Source organism: Nematolebias whitei, chromosome 22, assembly GCF_014905685.2.
Source record: "Nematolebias whitei isolate Nwh7 chromosome 22, NemWhi1, whole genome shotgun sequence".
In the NCBI taxonomy this organism is placed as follows: Eukaryota; Metazoa; Chordata; class Actinopteri; order Cyprinodontiformes; family Rivulidae; genus Nematolebias; species Nematolebias whitei.
The window spans coordinates 18,240,077-18,265,319 of NC_056519.1; the positions used below are offsets into that span (position 1 = coordinate 18,240,077).

Here is a 25,243-nt window from a genome sequence, read left to right on the forward strand (position 1 = left end):
TTTCGTTTTAAAAAACAAAGCACCATCATCGCAGCAGAACAGATCAGGTGTAGATAGGCAGCAGCAACTTGTTACCAACAAGTTCTGGAACATCATGTTCTGCGGCGAGATGGTTGATTGGTGCGCTGGGATTTGTCTGTCTCGACATCGTCAGTACACACACATACCTTTTGGCTGAACATGAGAGGAGCTGAAGGAGGGGTTAGAAAAACCTGGTTGTAAAGACAGCCTCTCCCCGTCTCTATGGCAACCCGTGGGCATACCGCCGTATAGACTTTAATGGCTTGTCACGGCTCTCAGAGCAAAGCAGCAGTTAGGCGAAGCTGAAATGACAATCATGAACTGCAGGAGGTAGAAATCTCTGGCTCCTTGATCTGGTGTGTGTTTTAATGCAGTTTGTGAATATGGTGCTTTCCCTAAACATGCCTACAGTAGGCCGCCCTGCCAAGCCTGTTCCCACAATCCACTGCAATTTAAAGTATATTTTTGCTTTCTCTAAAGAACTTTTAAATTGTTTAAAATGTATCCATTATTACTGTATTCATCCACCTGGATGTTTAACCGTTTTACTGCTCTCATAAATTACTCATGGTTACTGTATTTTTTGGCCTATAAGTCGCAATTTTTTGCATAATGTGCATGCCCTGCGACTTCTACACTAAAGCAATGAATTTATGGACTTTTTCCCATATTTATAAAACAATTTTTGGCTGCGATATGACCGTTTTCATTCATTCTGACTGAAAATATTGAACACTACCATTTTCCACCACTAGCTGGGACTCGAGTTGTATGGCATGCCGTTGTGTCATGTAGTAGTTAAAAGTGGCTATTAATGACACAGTCTGTTTGCCATAAACTTCCACCGTCAACCGTCAAATCAGCTTCAGTTCGCTGCACCGCCCCGGTGAAATGCAGCTAATTTGACCATTGAAGTGCATTTATTAAGGAAAAATTCAACAGAGACACACCTTTACTATAATGTCGAGCAAACAAATAATTGTTTTTAAGTGTTAATCTTGTTAAATTCTTGTTAAAGTCCTCCCGTGCATGCTCCCGTGGCCGCCATTTGGCAGCCAATTTATTTTTGCCCATATTTCCAGGTTGTCAGCGGTGACACATAATAGATGTGATGTTTACGGTGAAGCAACGTATTTATGGATTTTTCCACTTTATTAGACATATTTGGACTGATGCGACTTATAGGGCAGTGTGACGTATACAGCGGAAAATATGGTAATATAATATGGCATGTTTGAATAAAATAAACCCTTCTTCAATGTCAAAGTGAAAGCTTTTTTTTACAGATTAATACCAGTTAAAAAAAATGGTGACTGCACAATGCACCACCTTCGTCCCATCATTTTTTTAGTACAAGCACCTTTAGCTGCAGTCACAGCACGGGGCAGCAGTTCTTATATACACAGTCTCTCTGATCAGTTTTCACCTCGTCACTGAATAGCTTTTATTTATTTATTTATTTTTGGTCGAAAACAGTCAATTTAAAAGGACTAAGACTGATTCTGAGGGCAATAAAAGTATAAAACATCCAAGGGGGTGATAACTTTTTATAGGCACTGTAACGAGCAATCTTTCTGTTTGTGTAGAATTGCTGCTTTAGTCCCATAATGATAAGCTAGATTAACATTTAATGTAAATACATGGTAGAACTGTATGTTTTTTTGTTATTTTTAAACTTGTTTCCAGTACAGTTGTAGTTTTACAGTGCCATCTACAGGTAAAAAAAACTACTCAACATTCAGCATAAATTTAATGAGAAAAGGCAGAAGGATGGGATTAAAATGAAAAGTCCAACAAAAAGATCAGAAACTATTCCCAAGATTATTTTAAATGATCACAAGAGAATATACATTAATTGACTAAGTAAGATGGACTTTGTCATATTGTTAAAAAAATTGTGTTTAAATCGTTTATGTGCTGCTTTTAAAAACTGTAAAACGTGACTAGAATTGGATTTAAACAGGATTCTTTCAGATTTACTTTTTTTAAATGGTGCACATTCATAATTTGCTCTTAATGTGGCAAATACACATTTTGCACAAAGTACAAAACGTTTCAAATTAAAAGTGCCTTTTAAAACATTTGAGCAAGAATTAAATGTTTATGTTTTATTGTTTGTTTCCCAGTTAGATCTTCTAAATTATCCAGTCCCATTTGTGATTTTATGGTCATTTAAAAGTTTCAATTTCAATTGGAACGTGGACTTTTTTCAGTTTTCTTCAGAAAAGGTTTTCTGTTCTTCTTGAAGGATTACTTTGTTCTTGCACCATTTTAGAACCGTTAATCTTATAGTGTTATGCTGTGTTTTGCTTTTTTTTAAATTCAGATGAAGTTTTATTTCACTGGCAGAAAGTTTAAAATCATTGTTATACAGTAAAATTGCTAATCAGAGACTTTCCAGATGGTATCGTATGGTAAATTTATATATTTTCTGTCTTTATTCTGACAATATTTTCTAAACTAAAAGGAGCCACAAACCCTGACAAGCCTCTACTGTGTTTTAGAACAGGCTGGGTCCTCATCGTCATAGCCAAATTATTATTTAGGATGCGGTTTTAAGATTTTTACTTTTATCATTTTTAAGGCGCATCATCTGTACGTGTATTAAACTGGTTCTTTAACAAGTTGTACGTGGACAACTCTTAAGTTTAGTTCCTCTCGTAAGCTTGTGTAAACGTAACAATACTGCTTCTCAACACCAGAGCCAAAATTAGAGTCAAAAAGTCAGCTGGTCCGCACCTGTTTGACATTTTGCTCATTTAACACAACCCTGCTCACATCAAGAAAAGTTTCAAGGAGTTTCCAAGTTCCCGACACAACAACCAAGCAGAGAGCATAATAATGAGTTTACTGAGACTTAAAGAACTAAAGCACACAGATAAATGTTATAATGTGCTGGAAACAAACGCAAAATGTTTTGCAAACTATAATAAGGAACAATTTGACAGTGAAAGTGTAGTTGTTAAAAACAAAATGATGTATAAAGAATCTTGTTGTGGACTAAATCTAAGCAATTACTGATGAAATTGATACATGATTTTGTTTTATTTTCACCAAAACAAGACATCCTTATGCACAGTCCCTGGGAGAGCTTTCATGATACAAGTTAAAGAACACCAAACAGTCCAGAATGAACTTGGCTCGTCAGTTGTCTTGAAATTTTCTCTTCACTTTCTGGAGACAGACTTGCCTTTGGCCCCACGGGAGGTCTTGGACAATTTGGAGCCCCTCTGGTGGTCACTGACTCGGTTTCGGAGCACATGGATTTCATACTTCTGCTTCTTGAGCTTTTCTGCTAACTCGAACTTCTCGGCGTGCAGCTGGTACAGCCACTGCCAGAGGTCCTGCGCCTTCTCCACCAGCTTCTCCTGGTTCAGGTGGTCTATGTTGAGCGGCTTCTTGCGCTCCATCAGAGCCTTCTTCTTCTCCTCACGGGCTGTTAGCTTCTTGCCCTTCTTCTGCTCGACTTTCTGCAGGTAGCCACCAAATGACTTGTTGGAGAATATCTTCTTTTTCTTGGCATCCTCCTCTGCTCGTACCTTGGCTGCCTCTTCCTCACGCCTTGACCTCTCCTCGGCCACCCGTGCTTGGCGCTCGCGCTCCTGCTCTGAGCGGACACGCTGTTGTTCGGCCCTGTCTGCGCGGCGGCGTTCGATGCGGGTGCGAAGTGCCATCAGTTCTTCCTCTTCCTTCTGACGGCTGGAGAAGTGTTGCTCTATGAGGGCCTGGAGGTCATTGAAATCCTTTTCCAACCTCTTGCGGTGGAGGTCATCAAAATCAACCTTCTCGCCATCAGGAAGCTTTGGAGGAGTCATGTTTGGCACATAAGTTGTCTTGTGCCGTGGTTTGGACCCTTCTTCGTGCTCATTCTCCTCCCCTTTCTTCTCATCCTTCTCGTCTTCCTGCTCATACTCCTCCACAATTTCCTCCGTGTCTGACATGACTTTGAAAGTTTACAAGGAGAAGACAGACCGGCTGGCGTTTCAAACACTGGAGATGACTGGAGTCTTGTATGTGCAGGTTGTGGGGGTTTTAAGGGTTTGCCTTTGTCATGTGACCATTCCATGGCGGTCTCCTTGGTGTGGGTCAGCAACAGGACAGATTTTGAGACAGATGGATTGGTCTATTTTCTCCTCCACCAAGTCTTGTCATAAACACTTGCCTACTTTATCCCCTAAAGACCCCCCTGCTGCCTACTCTGACCCTACAGGGCTCCTCATTCCTTTTTAAGGACAAAATGAGAGACTATTTCAGAAACACAACAGATGTACATGCATACTTGGGCCATTCAGTCCCACATAGCAACACACGGCCTGACAAATAACTCCCATACTTTAAAACTCACTGGAAACACTTTTCATGTACTGTTCTGTTTCCCAAGAAAAATGCTATTCACTTAAATTTAAAAGCCACAGTGTGGAAACATGTGATGCTTAAAGACTTCCAATAGCAAAAGCACACGTTTTTAAGTGCGCCACAGCTTAAGAGGATTTTAATGATGGGAAGTCAAAGCAATCCCATTTACCAGGGTTAGCATTTACTTTTAATATCCAAATGCAAATATTAGCTCGGTTAGTGTGCATTTTTAGGAGCTCTGTTTCGACACTTAAAGACTGAACCACTTCTGTGGGAACAATGATGTACAGAATGAGCTTACCAGCTCTGGTATGTATCCTTTTAGGAATGCAATTAAAAGTTTACTGCACGGAGTGGCCTCAGCACTATGCTGCCAACGTTTAAAGACATCAACAATTTACATTTCCAAGTCTTGAGTTCTCAGTGGGAAAGGACGGAGATTTTAGGGGATGACTGTGTGTAACAGGTGCTCTGCAGCGTCTGGGAATCCCAATTAACTTGGTACATGTGCCTCCTTGGGATAAAGCTCCTGATGTTATTCTGTAACTCTACATGATAGACAACACATATTATCTCCAGGAGATTATGTTTCAGTCATGGTATAAGTCTTGTGGGGCTCTGTCTGAGTGAAGATAAGCTAATTGTGGCCTGAAAGGATCACAACACAAATGTTAATGTCCCATGTCTGTCTCAACCTAGGGAGGCTCTGATAAAACATGCCTGTGTGCAACACGACGACAGCAGGTGGTTCCAGTAAAAATCAGGGCCCTCCTGGTTGCTGCTGGGAGTCAAGGGACAACTGTGTCTTTCATCAAAGACAGGCAACAAACAATGGGAGCCAGAGCTATATATGTCCTTCTGCTGTTTGGCAACGTGGGAATTGGTACGTTTTATTTTACTTGTTTGAATAAACGTAGAAAACGTAAAGATGCTCTTGTCTAGATAACTTTTAAGTTACTGAAACAAAGAACCAGACTAGAGTAAAGCACACTAAAGTCATATATGTTTCCAGTTTACCAAAGTAATCAGTTGTAGGTTTCACAGTGACCTCATGTGGCCAGAGCTGGACACTACAGATGAATATTTACTAGTCTTACTTTGGACGGCTACACCAACAGCTATATTTTTACCATCTGTGTTTTTCTTTAAAGTTTAATACCAAATATACATAAAGTCTGAAACCATGTAGACCTTATGTTGTAGCAGTTGCCAAAAATGCCACAAAAAAAAAAAACAGGTAGTGTGCACACCGTAGAAGTGTAGTGCCATCTGAGGATGATGAGCTAAAATAAGCTCAAAAAGTATAAATAATGGTGGTGTTTGGGAAATTGTGAGAAAAGCTGATTTTTAAAAAAAAACTAATGTTAGTTAGGATTAATGTTTTTCTATATGTGATGCAGGACACTGTGTTTGGGCTTTCTGCAATGCAGCCATAAAATATTTTCTTCATTTGATCTATTTGTTGGCCTTGCTTGGCCAGATGTGAAAAGGAGTAAGTGTAAAGGGTTGTTTTATTTATGTATTTGGACCACTGTCCTATATCCTGACTACTGTGGTAAGCTATAGCCTCAAACCATGGCAGTTTAGAGACCTGATCTTTTGCTAGTGTGTGTGAAATTAAGTGGTCTGGGAGGATTAGGACTGAAACTGAAACATTGTTTTGCATTAATAAATATCTGTGTTTTAAATAAATGAGAAATGAGCCCTAAGTGGTTTAAAATCAGAAGCAAGCAGACTTGTTTACTTATCGAAGATGTCATGGCTGCACTATTGATATTTGAAAGAACCTCCTATCTTATCTAGTTTTTCCATGCGAATTGGTTTCTGATACACCTCTTTTAAACCATCTGTCTTCTCCGTCTAAAATGTGCACATTGCCGTCATCAAATTATCCCTTGTCCTTGATTGTCACTTGAGATTTTCATGTCCTGGATCTTTGAGAATCAACAAAATGAGTCATTCTCCATTATTTTTCTGTCTTAACTTAAATAAAATAAAATTAAAAAAAGTGTATTGACTATTAAACAATGATACAAACTAAAACATTTGACCTAAATGGGCAGCAAAACTGCAAAACATCCACAACGGTATTACAATATAAATAATGTTTTAACAATTTTTGGGCAACATTTTATTTGAAAATGTAGCTACAACTTGAAGGACTAATTTGTGTCAGCTGGCGCCTAGCTTCAACACAATGAATGACTGAAGGTAAAAATAAATAAACTATTAAAATGTTTGTATTTTGTAACTTTACTACTTATAGCTTAGAGTACTTTCGTATACTTTTACACACCTGGCTCTTTGGTCCGAAGGGGAGAATGACAGCAGAGGTCAGTCGCTTTTTATTTATTTATTATTTCCCCTCCTTTTCGCGGTCTTTCTATCTTCATGACGCAGCTGCCCGCGGTCACGTGCCTCTCACGCGCTCTGATCTGATGACTCCGCCCACCGGATTCCGCCTCGTTATGAAATCAAACGTGCGACTGCAGTTTACAACAAAAAAACACTATAAAACTGACAAAATAAACCATATTATTGTTCTTTTTATTTAGGTAAACGCTTCCTGATTGTCTTCTAGCAGCCATGTTGCGTTAATGTGTCTGTGCTGCTGTGTTTTGGTGTAGTCTACATACATAACAAGCACATGCCGCTTCACACGTGCGCGCTGGTTGTCAGGGGCCGGGGCGGGGTTTAGTGGGGAGTGCCCTGTGACTCACGGAGTTTATCCTTTAACAAAAACTGTACACTCAGTTCATGTCACAGGCATGATACATAACAAAACCACACAAGGATCTTTACTCTTATCTAGTGAAAAATATTCCATAGTAAGTTCCAACCAGCCAAACTGAGGTTTCCAGCTCCATTTTTACAAGTCACCATGGCAACCAGCAGGCTCTTCATTACTTGATGACTACAGAGCTTTTAAGTTTGCCTGTGGAGCAGGAGCGCCACTACGGGGTGGCCAGGAGGAGGGCAAAGCCCACCTCTAAAAATCCCCACTTACACCCTACTGACTGACCCCTCTTTGCCAAACAGTTTTATCCCTTTGAGTCCCAAATTTTTGCTTGTGCATTTTAAATTTTCCCTAGCTATTTAGGATTAGGAAAACCTCACTAACATTAAAAATAATTTTTTTTTTAAATTAAGTTTAAAATATTTCATTTAAAACTAAATATAAAATATAGACTTTAATCCCCTGAATAAAGGTAATCGATCTAAAACTACAGTAAGTCAGAGTCAGAGATTCTTTATTATGTACACAGGGTCCCAGTTACCATCCATCCATTATCTTTACCCGTTTATTCCATTTTGGGTCACGGGGGTCGCTGGTGCCCATGTTGTGCGAGGGGCGGGGTACACCCTGGACGGGTCGCAAGTCCATCACAGGGCCACATAGAGACAAACAACCATTCACTCTCTCACTCACACCTAGGGACAATTTAGAGTTACCAATCAGCCTAACATGCATGTTTTTGGTCTGTGGGAGGAAACCGGAGCACCTGGAGAAAACCCACGCATGCACGGAGAGAACATGCAAACTCCACCCAGAAAGGCCCCTGGACCGGGGTTTGAACCAAGGACCTGCTCGCTGAGAGGCAGCAGCTCTACCAGTTGTGCCACCGTGCTGCTCTCCAACAATAAAATGTAAAATAAAAATAATGGTAACATCTAAGATATGAACTAAGAAAAGCATGTCCTCAACATTAAGATGCATGGTTTCTGAAAGGCTTTAAAAATATTTTTATAAATATAACAAGGAGAGAATATGTCAACAAGTTGAGTAGTATGGACATTGCTTTTCTGAAATGGATGGATTGAAAAAGCAAATGAAGTATAAAGTAAAATGTAAAAAGTTGATTTTTTTTTTATTCCCATTTTTGGACATTTGAAATACAGTACTCTATTTTTGTTCACAACGGCAGCATCAAGTAAATATATATATATATATATATTTTTTTTATTATTGGAAGTGGTGGGTTTAAGCATGAGAAAACTGGTTTCAATGTTTTGTTCAATGTACTCCTTCAAATTTAAGAAATAATGTACATTTTAAGCGAAAATGTAAAGATCATTTTGGGGATTATTAGGATACAGAACACATTAAAGCTGTTGTGGAACTCCAATTGGTTTTTCTTAACTTTCATGTTGCCAAAGTCAAGTCATTTTACAGCAACAGCACTATAGAACTACTGTATTGTTCTTGTTTTTGGTGTGCCACCCAAGGATTTTCAGTGGCACCAACATGGCCACCCCATAAAAACTTCTGGAGGTGCCACTGCTTTGGAGGTGATCCACATCAATACGCAGACCCACCTGGATCTAGGTGGGTATGTCCACCTAGTTTCTGGGCCTCACCTAGAATCCTTAGATTGTTTTACAGTCGGTAGTGTTAATCACTTCTACTTGTATAAAAACTTTGTTCATTAGTGAATAATGTGGATTAATAACCTCAATTCTTTTCAGTAAACTTGTCTCAGCCTAAGTGAGTGCTCTTAAGATTTGAACCGTCTTGTTAGACAAAGCTGTTATCAACTAAAGATTTTATAAAGTTCTTTAGAGGTCTAGATATGTAGCACCAACGTGAACTTTTAATTTCTTCAGCTTATGTAGATTTAATGCCATCTGCTATTAAAAATGGGTTTGAAATATTTTGAGGTTGGGTTTTAGAGGCCGTCCACAACTTCGAGCAAAAATACTTAAAATTGCATCTTTGAAGAACTTATCCTATTGGTAACATTACTGTAAAATTTACTTTGTCTTCATCCTCATCTTTTTTAGCATTACCAGACACCAAATACTTGTAAAAATAAAACTACTTTTAAAACCTAGATGTGTTTTTTTTTAAGTTACTACATTTTATGACAGTCATGTCTGGGACTTATTTGACCAACTTCAGTGCTACAACAGCCAGAATACATCGTCAAGCCTTAGTGTAGAAAAGTGTCAGTCGTTGCTTCCTGGTTCAACTTCCGGCACACTTTAATGGGATTCATTAACAAAATATAAAAACACTCTACAGCCCTTTTCAAAGTAGTTTAGTTTGACTGATGCATGCGTCCAAGTTTAAATTAAAGTGCATTAAGAAGAAAAGTGAAACCACGCTTTCAGTTTGTACGTTTATTTATCAGGAGTTTACAGGGGGCACCATGATGTGAAGACTCTTTATTCCTCTCAGTTTTAACCCATAAGAACTGACACAGGCAACATGATGTCATACCTGATAAGGAATGAGACAATTTCACAAGTACTGAGATAAAGAACAATCAAAAACACTTGTTTTTTTTAAGTTTACACTGGAGGGCTCAAAAACAAACGTAGGAAAAAAATATGCAGGCAGGTGGTTTTACTATCACAGACAAGAAGCTTTGTTTTTATTCTTTTTTTTTTGTACAGTCTGAAAATGCTTGTTTTTAATGAAAATTTACCCCCTCTAAAAAAGATTATCCTTCACATTTTCTCATATCAAAAATATATCAATTGGTCTATGGCTACACAAAGAGAAGAAAACACACCAATCCAAATATGTACAAGTTGTGTGCGAGCTGCAATTAGCAAAATCATTATATACAAAAGGATGTTTGTCCTAATATCAACCCAAAGGTAAGCAGAAACAGCTGCTTCAGTTTGTGTCACTTCTGCCTGGGATGTGCAGTCCTCCAGAGAATTTACAGTCCGTTTACTTTAGATGACGTTTGACAACGGGGGAGTTAGGACGTTCAGTCTTAAGGTGCGTTCATGCAACGTGGTGCTATATAGCAAAACTTGTTTTGTGTTGGCGGGCTGGGCGTTGTGCGGGAACACCTGGAACACAAAGGGACAGAAGCATTAACACTATATGACTTTAAATTAAATTAAGTGAATGGTAAAAAAAAAAAAAAATGAGACTACCGTATTTCACTGTATGTCACAGGTTTTTTTGCATAAATTAGCAACTTATACAGTGAAGCGACATATTTTTGTTTTTTCCTCCATATTTATCACCCAGTTTTTGGCTGAGATTTGATGATTTCATTCATTCTGACATGGAAAAAATTGAACACTATCATTTTCAGCCACTAGAGGGACCTTGACTAATATGGCAAGCTAAGTGTCTCCTTAATAGGTAAAAGTGGCTATTAATGAAACACTTGACTTGCCATACTAAACCACCTTCATCTCGCTCCAGAACTCCTGGAGCAAACGTCAAATCAGCTTCATTTCGCCGCACCGCCCCGGCGAAATTCAGCTGATTTGACCATTAAAGTGCATTTATTAAGGAAAAGTTCAACCGAGACACGCCTTTGCTATAATTTCGAACAAACAATTGTTTTTAAGTGTTAATCTTGTTAAAAGTCCTCCCGTGCACGCTCCCGCGGACGCCATTTGGCAGCAAATCGAGTTTTGCCACAACACCGGCCCACATTTCCAGGTTGTCAGCGGTGACACATGATAGATGCGACTTATACGGCAAAGCGACATATTTTTGTTTTTCGCCACGTTATTAGACATACTTGGACTGATGCGACGTTTACGGCAGCAAGTCCGGTACTTTGACATACTATAACAAGCTAAAAAGCTCAACCAACACATTCTTACTTTTAAAGAAAAATAATAATAAATACGGATGTAGATTTACACGTACAACTAAACATTTGCTGATAATTGAAACTCTTCAACAATAAATAAAAGTTCAGAAAATGTGTTTTACGCGACTACCTACTCTAGTGGTTGCTCTGCCTCTGGACTTTGGAGCCTCTGCCGTTCCCAGAGTCCTCGATGTGTCTTTTCCCGCTGGTTTGCGTGGACGGATGGTGTTCAGGGCCTTAAAAACAAAACATTTTAAGAAAGTCAGAAACATCATTTCATTTTGAGTTGAGACCAACTCCAAAGAAAGAAGAATGTTTTTGGATGAATGATTTAACACCGGCACTAGAGTCACTGAAGTTCTCATCCCTTCAAAAAAAACATTTTCAACCAAGTAAAAGCAAGTAACAACAAACTGAATTGTTTTGCACCGTCTGTCCTCACCTTTCTGAATGACAGGACTTTGAACCTGCTGGGGGGGTTGTGTGTAACACATCATGCTTGAACCGGCAGCATAGCTTTGAACTTCAAGCAGAAACACAGAGTATTAAAGAGGGCAGAAAATGTAAAGAGCTGTGACAAACATGCAGATTAAATTTATAAAATGGCTGCTAATCCTCACCTTGCTGATGTGTGCCGGCGCTGATTTGTGTTTCGCCCTGACGGTACATCGTGACGCCGCCCTGCCAGTCTCCTCGTGGATGAGCTGGCATCTGATAAGCTGAAAAACAACAACGATGCGCTTTTCAAACCTCCATTTCTCCTCTAGCTTTCCATTTGTGACCGCACTCCTAAAAAGTAAAGATATTTCATCTGGGAATGCCTTGACAGCTCTAGAACGTTAACTTTGTGTTTTGAAGCCTGAAGAGTGAGTTTCTCTTACTCGGACTCTGACGTCGTGTGTGCCGCAGAACGGTATAAGTGACGGGAGCTCTGCTTTGACTCCATCTTTTTTGTTCCTGTCGTTTTTGTTTTAACTTTTTTTGCACCTACACTGTACACCCACGCTACGGGTAAGACCGCGACACACGTGTGAAGTTTTCTGTGTCGCTGTCTTGCCATTGTGGTTCAGTTCCTGGCCTCCCTCCAGCCTCGGGCTTAGGCCTGTCATGGCGGCTGTCTCCATGTTCCTCCATCTGCCTGCACGGACCAAACTCTACGGACCCGTTCGGTTCCGCGAGGAAACCTCGGATGTTCTCTGTCTGCTGGACCTGGTTCTGGAGGGCTGTCTGGAAGGGCAGCTGATGCGGGCATTAATACCATCAAGCTGCTGACGGGACCTGCTAGCGAGACCTGATAACGCTGCTAACAGTATCATGCTGCTAACTGGACCATGTTTATAAGATAACCTCACTGTCATCAGAACCACTCTGCCAATAGGACCATGCTGCTGTAGATTTATTTCTCTTTCACTTTTGGCGCCTTGTTTCTGTATTTTTGTTGCATGCTTTGGTATTTGCTGTTGTTGTTTTTTTTGACAAGTCGAGACGGTTCTTCTCGTCCTGAGCATTTCATTGTATTGTTGACCTTGTGTTGATTTTACATGACAAATAAACCAAACCTGAACCTGAAGAGTGAGAGTTTCTCTTACCAGCTGGAGCTGCAACCTTATGCGTCGCTTCAGGAGGGAACCCCACCCCATCTGAGGGGGTCTCGTTGTTTCCGTTACCATTGGAGTTGGATGGAACGGTCGCCAAAAGGCCTGAGAATACGATCGACGAGGAGTTAAAGGCTCATAGGACGCATAAAACTGATGAGATCACAATGAATGCTCTTCTAAGAGCTGATAACTTAAAGCCAGATTAAAACAAGGTTTGCAATTAGACAGAAAGTAGTTTTTACTAAGTACAAGTCTACTTCCTCCCCGTGTTCTTACCGAAGCCTCTGTAACAGGAGAGCTGCTGGTAGATCTGTTTCATCCGCTCGATGTTGATGCAGCTGGCCTCTGCGTGGTTCACCATGGGCTTGGGATAATGCACGCCAACGACACATTTAGCAGCCTTCTGCACAGCATCCGGAGCGTTCCAAGGGTCATAAATATACTTAGCTGGAAAGCCCCTCAGAGTAGGCAGGTAGCGCCTGAACAAAGCAAAAAACAAGAAGAATGAAGAGGATTTAAATATTTATAAGAAAAACATACATTTGTCATTTAAGGCTGGATCATCTGCCCTAATTTGCCAATCAGCCGTCAAAACTTAACATGAATTTCACTGGTATTCTGGTGGGAAAACCCTGACGAACATTGTTTCCGTGGTTCTAATCGTACCGTATGTAATCTCCATTTGGGTCGGTGCGCCGGCCAAACCCAACAGGGCAGTAGCAGTGGAAGAACTGCTGAAAGAAAGAGCTGCAGGACAGCCACATCCAGCTGCCTGCGTTGACACTCCAGTCTGCATCCAGCAGCAGCTCCTCGAACACCTGGACACAAACACAACCGGTCTCGTGTTAGCTGAGAAACTCCCAAGTTGCACTGGGATTCCAGCGGATGCACATATCAAAGTGAAAAGACATAGCTAAATATATATATTTTTTGCTTTTCCCCCTAAGGTGTTCTACCTTCATGCCCTCCTCCCAGCTGACCCACAGGTCTCCTCTCGTCAGGAAGCAGGCCACGGCGTGCCGGGCCAGGTGGTGGATCCAGCCTTCCTGCCTCAGCTGAGTCATGATGGCATCGATCCAGGGGAAGCCAGTCCGGCCCTCAGCCCACTTGGCCAGCGCCTCGGGGTTGCGGTCCCACGGGATCTGAACGCAGATGGGGTTACTCTCCATCTTGTCGAAGCAGGGGTTGTTGGTGGCTGCTGTGTAGAAGAACTCGCGCCACAGCAGCTGGCCGTAGAGCGACAGAGGGGGGGAGCTGTTCTTCTTCACCTGGAATGAAACACGCGTATCGACACAATCTATGACTGAACGGTTTGATTTCAGACCTTTGAACTTTTATTAGCGTACAGTTTGGTCTAATCGTTCTATTATCGTATTTTTCTGACTATAAAACCCTTTAATTTTCTCAAAAATAGACAGTGGACCTTATAGTCCGAAAAATACGGTAAATGAAGTTACTGGTTAAAGGAAATCTTTTGTCACATTTTATGGAAACAGAATATTGTTCGTGACATTGATAGAAACAAATCTAATCTGCACGAACAACTGTCATTTGACTATTACGTCATAATCTGTTTCTCACTTCTTTCTTCAGACCAAAATCTTCATCAATTTGTTAAATACACTTGCCTTCCTGTAGAGGTCGGTGAGTTTGAAGTAGAAGAGGCGGCAGGAGAGGCAGCCGAACCGCAGGTATGGGCTGAGGCCTGTAGGGCTGGCGAGCAGCGAGTTGGCGTTCATCCTGGGACGCTCAAAATTGGCCACCCATGCCTAATGGCAACACAATAACACAACAATACAAAAAAAAAGTAGGTTATGTCATGACTTTTGATCAGAGTTGATCAGACATGTCTAAAATATACTAGTACCAGAGCAGAAAAATGATACTTGATTTAAAGCATATTATAATCTTCAGCTGGACTTTAACGGATCTGACTGACCTTTCGTTCCAAATGCCTCTCGAGTCGTGTGAGAGCTTCAGTCTCTCCTCCTGGCCACACAGCTGACGACAGACCATCAGTGTCAAAACCTGCAGGGTTTGGAAAAAAAAAAAAAAAGCACAGGACTTAATCCAGATCTTTTATTTTTTTGTTTCAATCACAAGTAGTAATAATAATATAGATAATAAGTGGGTTTTTAAGTTATAACGCACCCAGTTCTTCCAGAGAGGGAACCCCAAACTTATCATCATGGTCTTCAGACAGGGGTGTACTGCATTTCCCCATGATCTCAGCTGTGATGGATTCTGCAGGCATCTCCACAGGATCCATACGACTGATGAGGGTCTGGAACCGCTTGTAGGTGAGAGGGGACTGACCCCCGTTCAACTCTATGATCCTGAAGGTCACGAACAGCGACAGAAAGGTGTCATAACCCAAACAGATGCACAGATAACATTACACGTTTATGCCAAAAATGACTTGATCACATGAACTCACTTGTCGAGGTCATAGAGAGTGTGGGAGATGCGAACCGTCACCTCCACTCCAGCCTCAGAGGCCAGCTTCTTAATGGCAGCATCTCGTTCTTTCCCAAAGGGCTCGGAGTCATACTCATAAGACAGACGACTGATCTTCCACTCCTGCAAAAGAGGGAGGAAAAACATCAAAATGAAGGGTTCACACAAAGTGTTTGAAGCCACTCGGTTGTGTTGCTCAGCGGTTGAATCAATGGACATGTCACCTTGAAAAGTCTGGGAAAGACATCAGTTGGCTGGCCTCGAATCACAAACAGGCGAGAGTTTAGCTTACGGAGGCTTGCGTCCAAATCCTCGAGACTCTGCAGTAAAAACCTGCAGAACGACAGGAAGAGGGATGTCCAAAATTTAGATTAAAATAAGAGGTCAGAAGATCTGTACCTGCTCTGATGATCAGTTTAAACAGCCGGAGATAAAAAAAAAAAAAGTGACTAGTTCAAAAATGAGGGCAAACGCTAAATGCACACAAAAAAAAGGTCTAGTTCATGCAACGAGGTGCAGGGAAATGATTGAAATCACTTTAATAACTGAACAATGACAAAAAAAAATCTGCAAAAGTTTAAAGCTGGGGTGCAGCCTTTACAATCAAAAGAGCTACCTTTGTGCCTCCGTTCGCTAAATTAAATGTGCCTGGCGCCGTAAAACCTGGTAAAACTGCGGTTATCAACTGGTGGCCCATGGGCCACTTTAGATTTGTTGGAGGGGACTTTTCTGGCCAGCAGGGATGACATTAAAAAACTAAAAATATCTAATGATTTTTTTTTTTAGCATTTATTGATACTTTTACTATTTAAGACAAAATATTCTTGTAAAGAAAAGGGAAAAATATATTTTTAACCTTTTTTTAATGTAAAAAAAACTACGAACTATGTAGACCTATATTACTTTTTAATTGTGAAAAAATTAAGTATCCTGCTTTGAAGAAATAAAGCATAAAGTTAAAGTATGTTTTACTTCTCATATTAGTTCTAGGTTTAATGCATTTGTAAAATAAATGATAGTATAACAACCTATAAAATTTAGTTTTATGTTTGTTTTAGTCAAAGCTTGAACGAGTCCCTGCAGAGGCACCAAGGAGCCGAATATGGCTCCAGAGCCGCAGGATGCAGACCCCTGGCTTAAAGGTTTGAAGTCACTGACAAAGTTTGATACGTTTTCACTTTAAAGGCGTACGAACGACACCATAAAAGTCTGAACTTAATGCCTCCGGACCTCCCAGCAACATGAGCTGGTGTATGCCATTTCACGATAACAGCCATTCTAAAACAGATATTCAAAACACACAAAATGTTGTAGTTTTATCCACGAGTGTGCTCATTGATCCGGACTTCCTCTTTTTGATTAAAAAAAATAAATAAAAATCAGCACAAATTGTTTTATTCATTTTTTTGGTTTGTTTTTTTTCAGGTCAAAGTGTTTTATATAACACGCCTGAGTTAAAATGTTATTATTTATTGATTATATTTTATTTTTCAGTATCAAATGGTCAAAAATGTTTACAAGTTTAAATAAGGATTTATTTTTTCAGGCAAATTGATGCACTTTAAGTAGTTTCTGTTACAAACTAAAAAAAATAATGTTAATAAAGTTACTCTTCGTTGTAAGTTCATCTACAGTATTTATTTTTCTTTAATGTTAATAAGGACACAACGTTATGTAGAGGTGTACTTATAACAATTTTATAGACAAATGATGCTTTTTACAGTCGCGGCGGAGAGTTGGGGGGGATGTTTACTTCTTCCTGGGGGGCGGGGCGTAACAGAAAATAATTGAGAAGCACCGTGTTAAAGCAACTCTTAACATTTTCCAGAATGGGACATAGATACATTTAAGAGCTTGTCCTCCAAAACGTTAAATAATCATAAACTTCATTTATTTTTTACAAAGCCTATTTGATGTAACATTAAATGTTGTCAAGAACACAAAAAGGCTTTCTTTAATTCTGTGTTTAAGGTTGCAACGACCTGACCGCCTGAACAAAATGTCAAAATTATAAATGTTAACTCTGGAGCGACCTGTGGGAGGTACACTTGACTAAATGTAAACTCTTCAAACATATCCCGATTAATCCAAAATGTAGTAGTAAAAACAAGAGTAATTATTCTTAAGAAATGTTCTTAAACTATGTCAACGAGCAGCTCCAGGAGCTGAAGTGCTGAGTCATTAGATATCAAGATAACGTTAGTTCTGCAGAGGAGGCGAGAGGACGAACAGGACCGTAACGCTGGTGAAGGGATCCACTTCTGGTTCATGACTCACTGATAACAACGGGACAGACAGAAAGTACTTTCAACGTTTATGAGTTAATACGTGAGTGAACTGATGGATGAACTGGTCTTGGCGTTTACACATTTAAATGCAAAGGTAATTAGTTTTAAACATTTATATATTAAATGGGGAAGGAAAAAAAAGAATGTATTACAATTGTCTGGAGCAATTCTATACACATATAAAAAATAACAATAAAGACTGCAATAGAAACTGGTAGCATATATTCCAGTTTGTTGACTGACTGGTGTCATTGTTCTGTCAAACATCTCAAAGCAACTTAATTCAATTCAGTATTTCTTGTCATAAGTCTTTACCGAGCATACTGCAATTTGCAACGGTTCCTAACGAGAAAAGAACCGACTCCTGAAATAAATGATCCTGGTTTCACGTTTGCACAAAGAGAAACCAGGATGTAGCAGTTCTTATACACGCAATAGTTTATTTTCATAATAAACATACGTTCTGTTATTCTCCGTGTCTCCTTTGCCTACAATAAAAGTGCCATTTCTCGCCTAAGCAGACTCTGAAGACTGAATCACAGACGGCAGATGAGTCAACATGATAAACAACATGATAAACAAACAAAACTGACCCATAAAGCTTAAATACTGTCAAACAGAACACCTCGTTTCCTTTCCATCCATCTATTATGGTATGTTGCACCATTCCTGTGCTTCTGATCAGAACGTCCAGAAACAAGACCATGTAAGCTTTAGATTAGTCAGACGTATACACACGCAGGCAGAGCAGCAGTAATGTGGACTTCCTGTACTGTTGCTATAGGCAACAGAAGAAGCTTCCTGCGTCCTTCCAGCCTCATCGAGCCTTTTATTGATTTAACGAGCAGGTAAGTGTGCAAAATGTTTCTTAAATACACAACTCCTCCCTGCCTGTGTTATTACTGTGATGTTAATATTTTAGATAATAAATGTCCTGACAGTCACTTAGCCAAGTCTGAACATTTTATGAAAGAGCTTTAAAAAATACAACTGTAAGGGGAAATTGAATTCAAAGTAAAAAAAAAAAAAATGATGGTATTTTTTTTTTTTTTTAATCTGAGCAGTATGGACACTAAAATGAAGAGAAACAACATAATCCAGCAGTTACATTAAAGGTACTACCTGTCTACTACCTTTGCAGTGCTAGTTTTTACTCATCATCAACACTGAGCTTCTGGATTTTTTTTTTTTTTTGCAGGAACGCCCTTCTTCATCTCCCTCTGCGGCTGATTCTGGCAGCTGTCTAGAACAACCAGAGCCATCTCCGACGGACGTTAAATCATTTTTGTCATCTCCACCCAAAACCACTGTCCCAGTTCAGGGAGTGTGCTTGGTATCGCTGTGTTCCCCTGATCTGAGGTCAGTGTGACACAGCAAGGCTAGACTCAGACCAACTGACCTAATAAGCTTTGTTCATCTGGGCAGCTTAGACAAATCTGTACAGCACTAGTGCTAAAAGAAATCTATCCGTCTGTCCCCCGACACTCCCACCTCGCTCTTATCTTCTGCAAACTGCTCCACTAACTGCAACCTTGTGGCATGAAACTTTTATGATTGTGGGTCACCGGCTAAGACTCTGTAAGCGAGTCTGAGCCTAAACATGATCTGAAAAATGGATATCAGATGAACGCAGCTTTGTCGGGATTAGAGCTGATGGCGGTGTCGTTCAGAGGACGATAACGGGGTCTCTCACACAGGCAGGAAAGCAGAAGTAGTTCAAAATGGAGAGATGGATGTTTCACTACTAACACACTGACCTACTTGTTGTGCCAGGCGAGAGGACGCTATTGCATTTCATTCAACATGGCCTTACGACTAAAAACCACCTGCTTTCTTTTTTATTTGAAAATGTGTCACAAAGAGAGGAATGTGCTAGAACAGATGTTGGATGCATGAGCGGCTGGTTAGAGTGAGCTTTTCCTAATCCGCAGCCGAATTCACATTTGGAGCGGGAGAAACCTTTGTGCGTCAGGGTTTTCTAAAATACTCATCAAATTCGTGCAGGAGCAAACCAAAGCATCCACCGAGGTAATTACGACACTTGCAAATCCTTTTAGCAGCAGCAATAATTAATATCCGCCAAACGATATGATGCAGTTTTCACACAGAAGCACTGAGGTGACATGTTTGGAGTTATGATGAAATGATGGTCACTGATCATGCAGGAGAAATAGCAACATGAAGCGATCCGCCCTCGTAACACTGAAGGTTAACAGAATGGCGTAGGACACCAGAAGTGATAAGACATCACACCAACGTCAACCATTCTCACTCTTATGACTATCTATCATAAAATATTAGTTGTAAAGCCTGCACGGACTTCTTATCAAGTTACTACAAAAGATGCAAGGTCGAACTGAGGAACTACTTGAGAAGTAAAAAAAAAAAAAAACGTGCAAACAAACATAAATAACCACACAGGACGTGACAATCAAAACTATATTTCTGGTCAGCTTAAATAACATAAAAATACTAATTTGGTATTTAAAAAACATTTGCAACATTAGGGAAATAGGTTTGTAATTTTCTACTGATAATACTAATAATGGATGGACGATAATAATAATGTGGCTTCTAGAAAACTATTGATTGTTAAAGGCATGATCCCAATTTTAAAATGTTCATTTTAAATGTAACCATTGCTTTAGGTCATTTGTGAAGAATACAAAGTTCTTTATTTGTTTTTGACCTGAACTGACTTTAAAGTGCAACAATAAACTCAACAACCTGCAAATCTAAATGAAAATCTATTTATGATTCCTGACAGTTTTATGTGCAAGATAAAATCTAACCCGTTGAGGTTAGCTCATCCTGTAAAGGTTTTCAGTCTTTCACCTTAAAAGTCTACCTGAACTGAGGATTCAATTGTATTAAATGGTTTTAGGAAACGGAAATAAAAAGCAAACCATACTGGTTGGTGTAGTTTTCCGTACATGCCTCTAGCTACGAATTCTACAAGCATTTAACATATTTGAGTGCAATTATTATAGTTGCTTTATAACTCACATCAGATCATTTAGGTTTAAGCATAATCAGATTTTAGTGTTTTCATTCGGTCAGTCTGTCTTTCCATTTTATGTTGTTGTTGTTTTTTTTGTTGCAAACATCAGGGACTTTGCATCTCTGTAATCATTTTACACCCCTTCCACTGACTCACAAATCATCAGTGCTCCATTCATCTGTTTTGTAAGAACATTTAGTGACATTTTAGGAATGATTCTCTTGCGTTGTGTCAAAACACAACATGGCTACAAATTGCCAGAACCTCTGCACCTCATCAGCTGCATGTCATTAGCAGCAACTGGCTGCTATGTGAATAAGGCTTTGATTTTTCTACACTCTGCATCATCGTTTAGCTTAGTTGTTGTGATATTACTATGTAATAGCATGCATTTGTCTTATAATGTTGCTCAAATTAGGTTATAACTGCAAGCCTGGCTTACTAGGTTTGTAAAAAAAAAAAAAAAAAAAAAATCACGATTGACATTTATGCAACTCGCAAGATCAGTAATTGGCTATTCGATGCAATGTCCTGAAAATCTAGATGTAAACGGATGGTGACGTCATCGCTCGTCTCACCTCCACCTGTTGATCCCAACGTTGGAAGATCCAGCGAACCAGGGGTCGAGGATGTAGACGCAGCGGACTGTATCCGCTCCCAGCAGAGCCTCTCTGAGCGCCGGGTTGTCGTGGAGCCTCAAGCCCTTCCGGAACCAGTGGATCGTATTAATGACCATCACTCAAGTGGACGAGTCTTTCTGAATGATATAAAATAGTCTCGTGTTGTCTCTCGCTCGACTCGGAGACTCGTTCAATTGTCCAAAAGCAACGAAAACTAGGGCACGAGGTAAACGAGCGCAAATAAATGAAGCAGCTTCACGTGCGAATCCTCAAGACTTCGGACACAAGCGTTACAATTAGCCTTGCTCTAACTGAACCTTTTCCATTATGTTGAAAAATTGATAAACGGCTAGCTGCTGAATCATTTGGGCACGAGACAGCTCGCGCGCTCCGTAGCGAAGCAACCCGGCGGGCTTTAGGACCGCGGCGGCTGACAGCCTGCTTCGTTGTATAACTTGTTTTTCTGAATGATGGAATGGGTCAACGAGAATGCGCATGAACTAAAACTCATGAACGGATTCCTTGTATTCAACAAACATTACCAGCGGACAACAAATAAACTACGAAAACTAACCGCCCTATAATTCCAGGTTACTAACGTTGCTAAAGACCTCGAAAACACGGTTTCCCACGCGAAGACAGCGTGTTATGTAAATACAATTTAATCGAATCCGTCGTCCTAAATTCGTCTGAACGATTACTTAGCTGCTAAAAATGTCTTCCCGTTCGCTTCTGAATCGCTGCCCTCACGGCCGACCGGATAATTTAGTGGATTTGTCGGAGAAAATCCCGAGACGTCCACGACCTATAGCCTCTCCACCTCTTCGCCGCTTTACTCCACCAACTGGCGACGTGCTGAGCTCAGAGCTTCGCTGTGATTGGCTGAAAGCGGCTACGTACGTGGTCACGTTTTGGCAGCGTGCGATCCCCTCGCGCAGCCAGGCAGCCAGCGTGCGCAGCGAACTCACATGTAATTTTACCGAATAATGGACTCTCATGGTGACTTACCTGAAAATGTTAGCGAGGTAATTTGATCACCTTTGACGACTTGAGGTCAGAAGGCACGCCGGTAAATTACGGCTTAAAACAAGTTTATTAATTTAGTTACAAAATAAAATAAAACAGTTTTAGATAGTAGCTACATTTAGGAAAATTTTGGATTTTTACGACACTGTGACGTATCCACAAAAATATGAAAAACACTGCTGTCAGCTGCAGATTTGTTTACTAAAAGAACCTAGCACGAGATGAGTTAGCAGCTTATTAGAAATCATGAAATAATATTAAATCCCTTTTAATTATACATGTTCATATTTTGCAGACACACAAAATATTGGAGTAGAGAAATAAAAATTGCGATTTTTGCAGTTTTAATTAAAGGTTTAGTTATTTATAGATTATTTACTCATAAGACTACGTTTGCTTTTATTGCTGTATTCCTGTTATGTAGCGCTTATAGATTTTTAAAATTCAATTTGCCTTTTTTTATATTAAACTAAATAATATAGCCTGTTTAAATATGTGCGTGTTTTCAAATTGCGTCTTATTTATTACATTTTTGTTGTAGAGTTTTTGCTTTTAATGATCCAAAATAAGATATGCGTCATGCAGACTCTTATGTAAAATGATTTGTAATTATGCAAGATAAAAAAATACATACAGGAGATCCGACGTAATGTAATACAAATTAATTACCACGAGAGGGCAGTATTACACAAGTTTTAGAAGCCTTATTTTGCCTGATTTAAAAAAACAATTCAATAATTATACAATAAATATTTTCAAATTTAACCCTCTATGGCATGACTTTTTATTTTAGGAGAAAAAAATGTGTCACCCATATTTTTAGGGGCTTGGGGGTCCCTGATAATATATTGATCTTAAAATGTACCCCCCACCCCAGAGAATATTGGTGTGTTGCCTCAGGGCAACAAGATTATATAAGGGTACCTAAACGCCAATTATTATTTTTTTAATAATAATGGAATAAGGAACAAACAACACAATAAATACATTGGAGGTAGTTAAATTTCAACAACAACAATTTTATCTAGTGTTTTTTCTTTGTTTGTTCACATACACGCATGCACGCCACCCCCACACACACCACACACATTTATCACATCCAGCCTGTTTGCTGACTGGACCCTAATCTTCATCCCTCAGACCTGGTTCTGGTCCACTCTTCCTCATCGTCAAAAGGAATGAGCGTAACTGTTCGATCAAGTTTCTTGTTGCTCCCATAAAATGTTTTTGTATTCATTTCCTGTGGGTAGTAGTGGATATTACATAAAAAAATGAATATTAGGGAGCTAACTATACATGTGAGCTTCTCTCCATCCCTGTGCATGTTACTGGTCAAACTGGGCTGGTTCTCTACAGTTGGACTTCACCTCCACGCTGACTGTCCTTTTTGGATCAGATCATGTGTTTAATGTCAAATACCAAGAGGTGCCAGCCTCAGTCTAGTCCTGCAGCAAGAACAGAAATACTGTCTGCAAGAGACAAACTGTTTTACTGCTGGAACAGAAAAGGTGCCACCACCACAGTTTTCAATGCACTACAGCGCCCCCTGCTGGTTTGATAGAAATCGTTCCTGTTGCTATGGTTACACATCATAACAAAGGGTCGATTCAAAGAAAAACAATTTGCTCAGTAACCTCATGAATGTAGCAACTTTTGCATGAAATTTCTTTATTTCAGTGCTTATTTTGTTGGAAAAATAAACTTTTAAAAATAAACAAATTGGGCAGAAACTGAAACATACAATATATTTGCTAGATGTTCAACAAACACTAGAACAGAGCTTAATAAAAATGTTTTAGCTTCGGAACTGTTGACAGAAGCTTCTAGAATAATAGTAGCTCTTGTTTTAAAAGGTATTTAAAAGGTTTTTCAAAAACATTCAATATTTATTTTTCAAACAATTTCTTTTGAAATGACAGGCTCCACCCACAGCTATATGCGTTAAGAATGATACTTTGATTTAGAAGAAATAGGCTCCACCCCCAATGATTCACAGTTATGCTCCTTTATGACATCAAAGTGTATGAAAACACATTAAGGTATGACATCACAGTAAGACATCAAAGTATGACATCACAGTCCTTTGATCAAAATCTATATATACACCCACTCAAACATGAGAACAGTTCAGTCCATACGTTGCCACGTTAAAGTAGTACACGTACACAATTGCCCAAGTACTTTAAAACATATTTGTTTGCAAAGTTTACGATGGGAAACATTATCAAAAAGACAAGTGCGGTAAAATCCCACGGCAGAAGAAAGCATGTCCAGAGAAATCTTCGGCTCAGCGCAGAGAAAAAAGATCCTCAATTTCTGCTTCGCGTTGAGCCAGACAAACGGTTTCAAGAAAACATGGCTTTCAAGGAAAAACTGCTTCGCGTTCATACAGACGAGCAGTTTCAAGAAAACATGAATTTCAAGAAAAAACTGCTTCGCGTTCATACAGACAAACAGTTTCAAGAAAACATGGCTTTCAAGGAAAAACTGCTTCGCGTTGATACAGACGAACAGTTTCAAGAAAACATGGCTTTCAAGGAAAAACTGCTTCGCGTTGATACAGACAAACAGTTTCAAGAAAACATGGCTTTCAAGGAAAAACTGCTTAGCGTTCATACAGACGAACAGTTTCAAGAAAACATGGCTTTCAAGGAAAAACTGCTTCGCGTTCATACAGACGAACAGTTTCAAAAAAACGTGAATTTCAAGAAAAAAACGATTCGCGTAGATACAGTCGATCATTTTCAAGAAAACATAAATTTGAAGGAAAGACTGCGTGAAGCTGAGAGAGAGATTAAACGGTTACGGCGCCAAAAGATTTTTGAAAAGGAATCTGTTAATCACCAGAAAATTACCCGTGACCTGCGCCAGGAGCTTGAAGAAGTGCGCATTTTTAAACAGTCTGCCGACGAATACATCGTCAGACTTGAAGCAACCAACGCCCAGCTTGAAGTGGCAAATGCTGAACTTCAAGAAATGTTGGTGAAAACAGAAAGACACACTGAATTCAACTCCATGCCTGTGAGGAAGTTGGATGCTAGGCTAAATCGAGACTTGGAAGCTGCTATAGCTAGTCAGAATAGCACTGAAGCTGAATCACAGCCAAAAAATCTTGAAATCGAGCTTAGCAATGCAATGTCAACAATCGACCATCTGCAGAGAAAGCTTCATCGCTTTTATAACGAAAAGGAAGATATTGTGATGAGTCCCTTCGAAATTAAGAACGAGGTTCAATCAAACCTTCAGATTGAGTCCGAACTGCAGAAAACAAAAAGCGAACTGGAAAAAAGTAAGGAAAGAGAGCATG

At 39.7% G+C, this 25,243-nt stretch overlaps 2 protein-coding genes across 2 annotated transcripts; both read right to left on the reverse strand.

Moving 5' to 3' along the window:
- Positions 1-2,852: 2,852 nt before the first annotated feature.
- Positions 2,853-4,024, reverse strand: tnnt2c (troponin T2c, cardiac). Its single transcript, XM_037695868.1, has one exon. The coding sequence runs from the start codon at positions 3,960-3,962 to the stop codon at positions 3,189-3,191; it is 774 nt and encodes a 257-aa protein (XP_037551796.1). The 5' UTR covers positions 3,963-4,024; the 3' UTR covers positions 2,853-3,188.
- A 5,459-nt stretch (positions 4,025-9,483) lies between these two features.
- cry1a (cryptochrome circadian regulator 1a) lies at positions 9,484-21,753 on the reverse strand. Its single transcript, XM_037695779.1, has 14 exons — positions 20,869-21,753; positions 15,226-15,334; positions 14,982-15,124; positions 14,696-14,880; positions 14,484-14,572; positions 14,173-14,313; positions 13,501-13,812; positions 13,211-13,362; positions 12,821-13,023; positions 12,536-12,646; positions 11,567-11,665; positions 11,389-11,469; positions 11,081-11,182; positions 9,484-10,182 (listed from the first exon to the last, which is right to left on the reverse strand). The coding sequence occupies exons 1-13, from the start codon at positions 21,024-21,026 to the stop codon at positions 11,082-11,084; spliced, it is 1,884 nt and encodes a 627-aa protein (XP_037551707.1). The 5' UTR covers positions 21,027-21,753; the 3' UTR covers positions 9,484-10,182; position 11,081.
- Between the last annotated feature and the right edge of the window lie 3,490 nt (positions 21,754-25,243).

Bases quoted from the DNA above. Each gene is read 5' to 3' on its own strand.
- tnnt2c (XM_037695868.1), bottom strand. From the start codon at position 3,962: ATGTCAGACACGGAGGAAATTGTGGAGGAGTATGAGCAGGAAGACGAG.
- cry1a (XM_037695779.1), bottom strand. From the start codon at position 21,026: ATGGTCATTAATACGATCCACTGGTTCCGGAAGGGCTTGAGGCTCCAC. The intron at 13,813-14,172 runs GCAAGTGTATTT...GTTTCATTCCAG, and splicing joins TCACCGACCTCTACAGGAAG to GTGAAGAAGAACAGCTCCCC. The intron at 13,024-13,210 runs GTACGATTAGAA...TGCTTTGTTCAG, and splicing joins CCAAATGGAGATTACATACG to GCGCTACCTGCCTACTCTGA.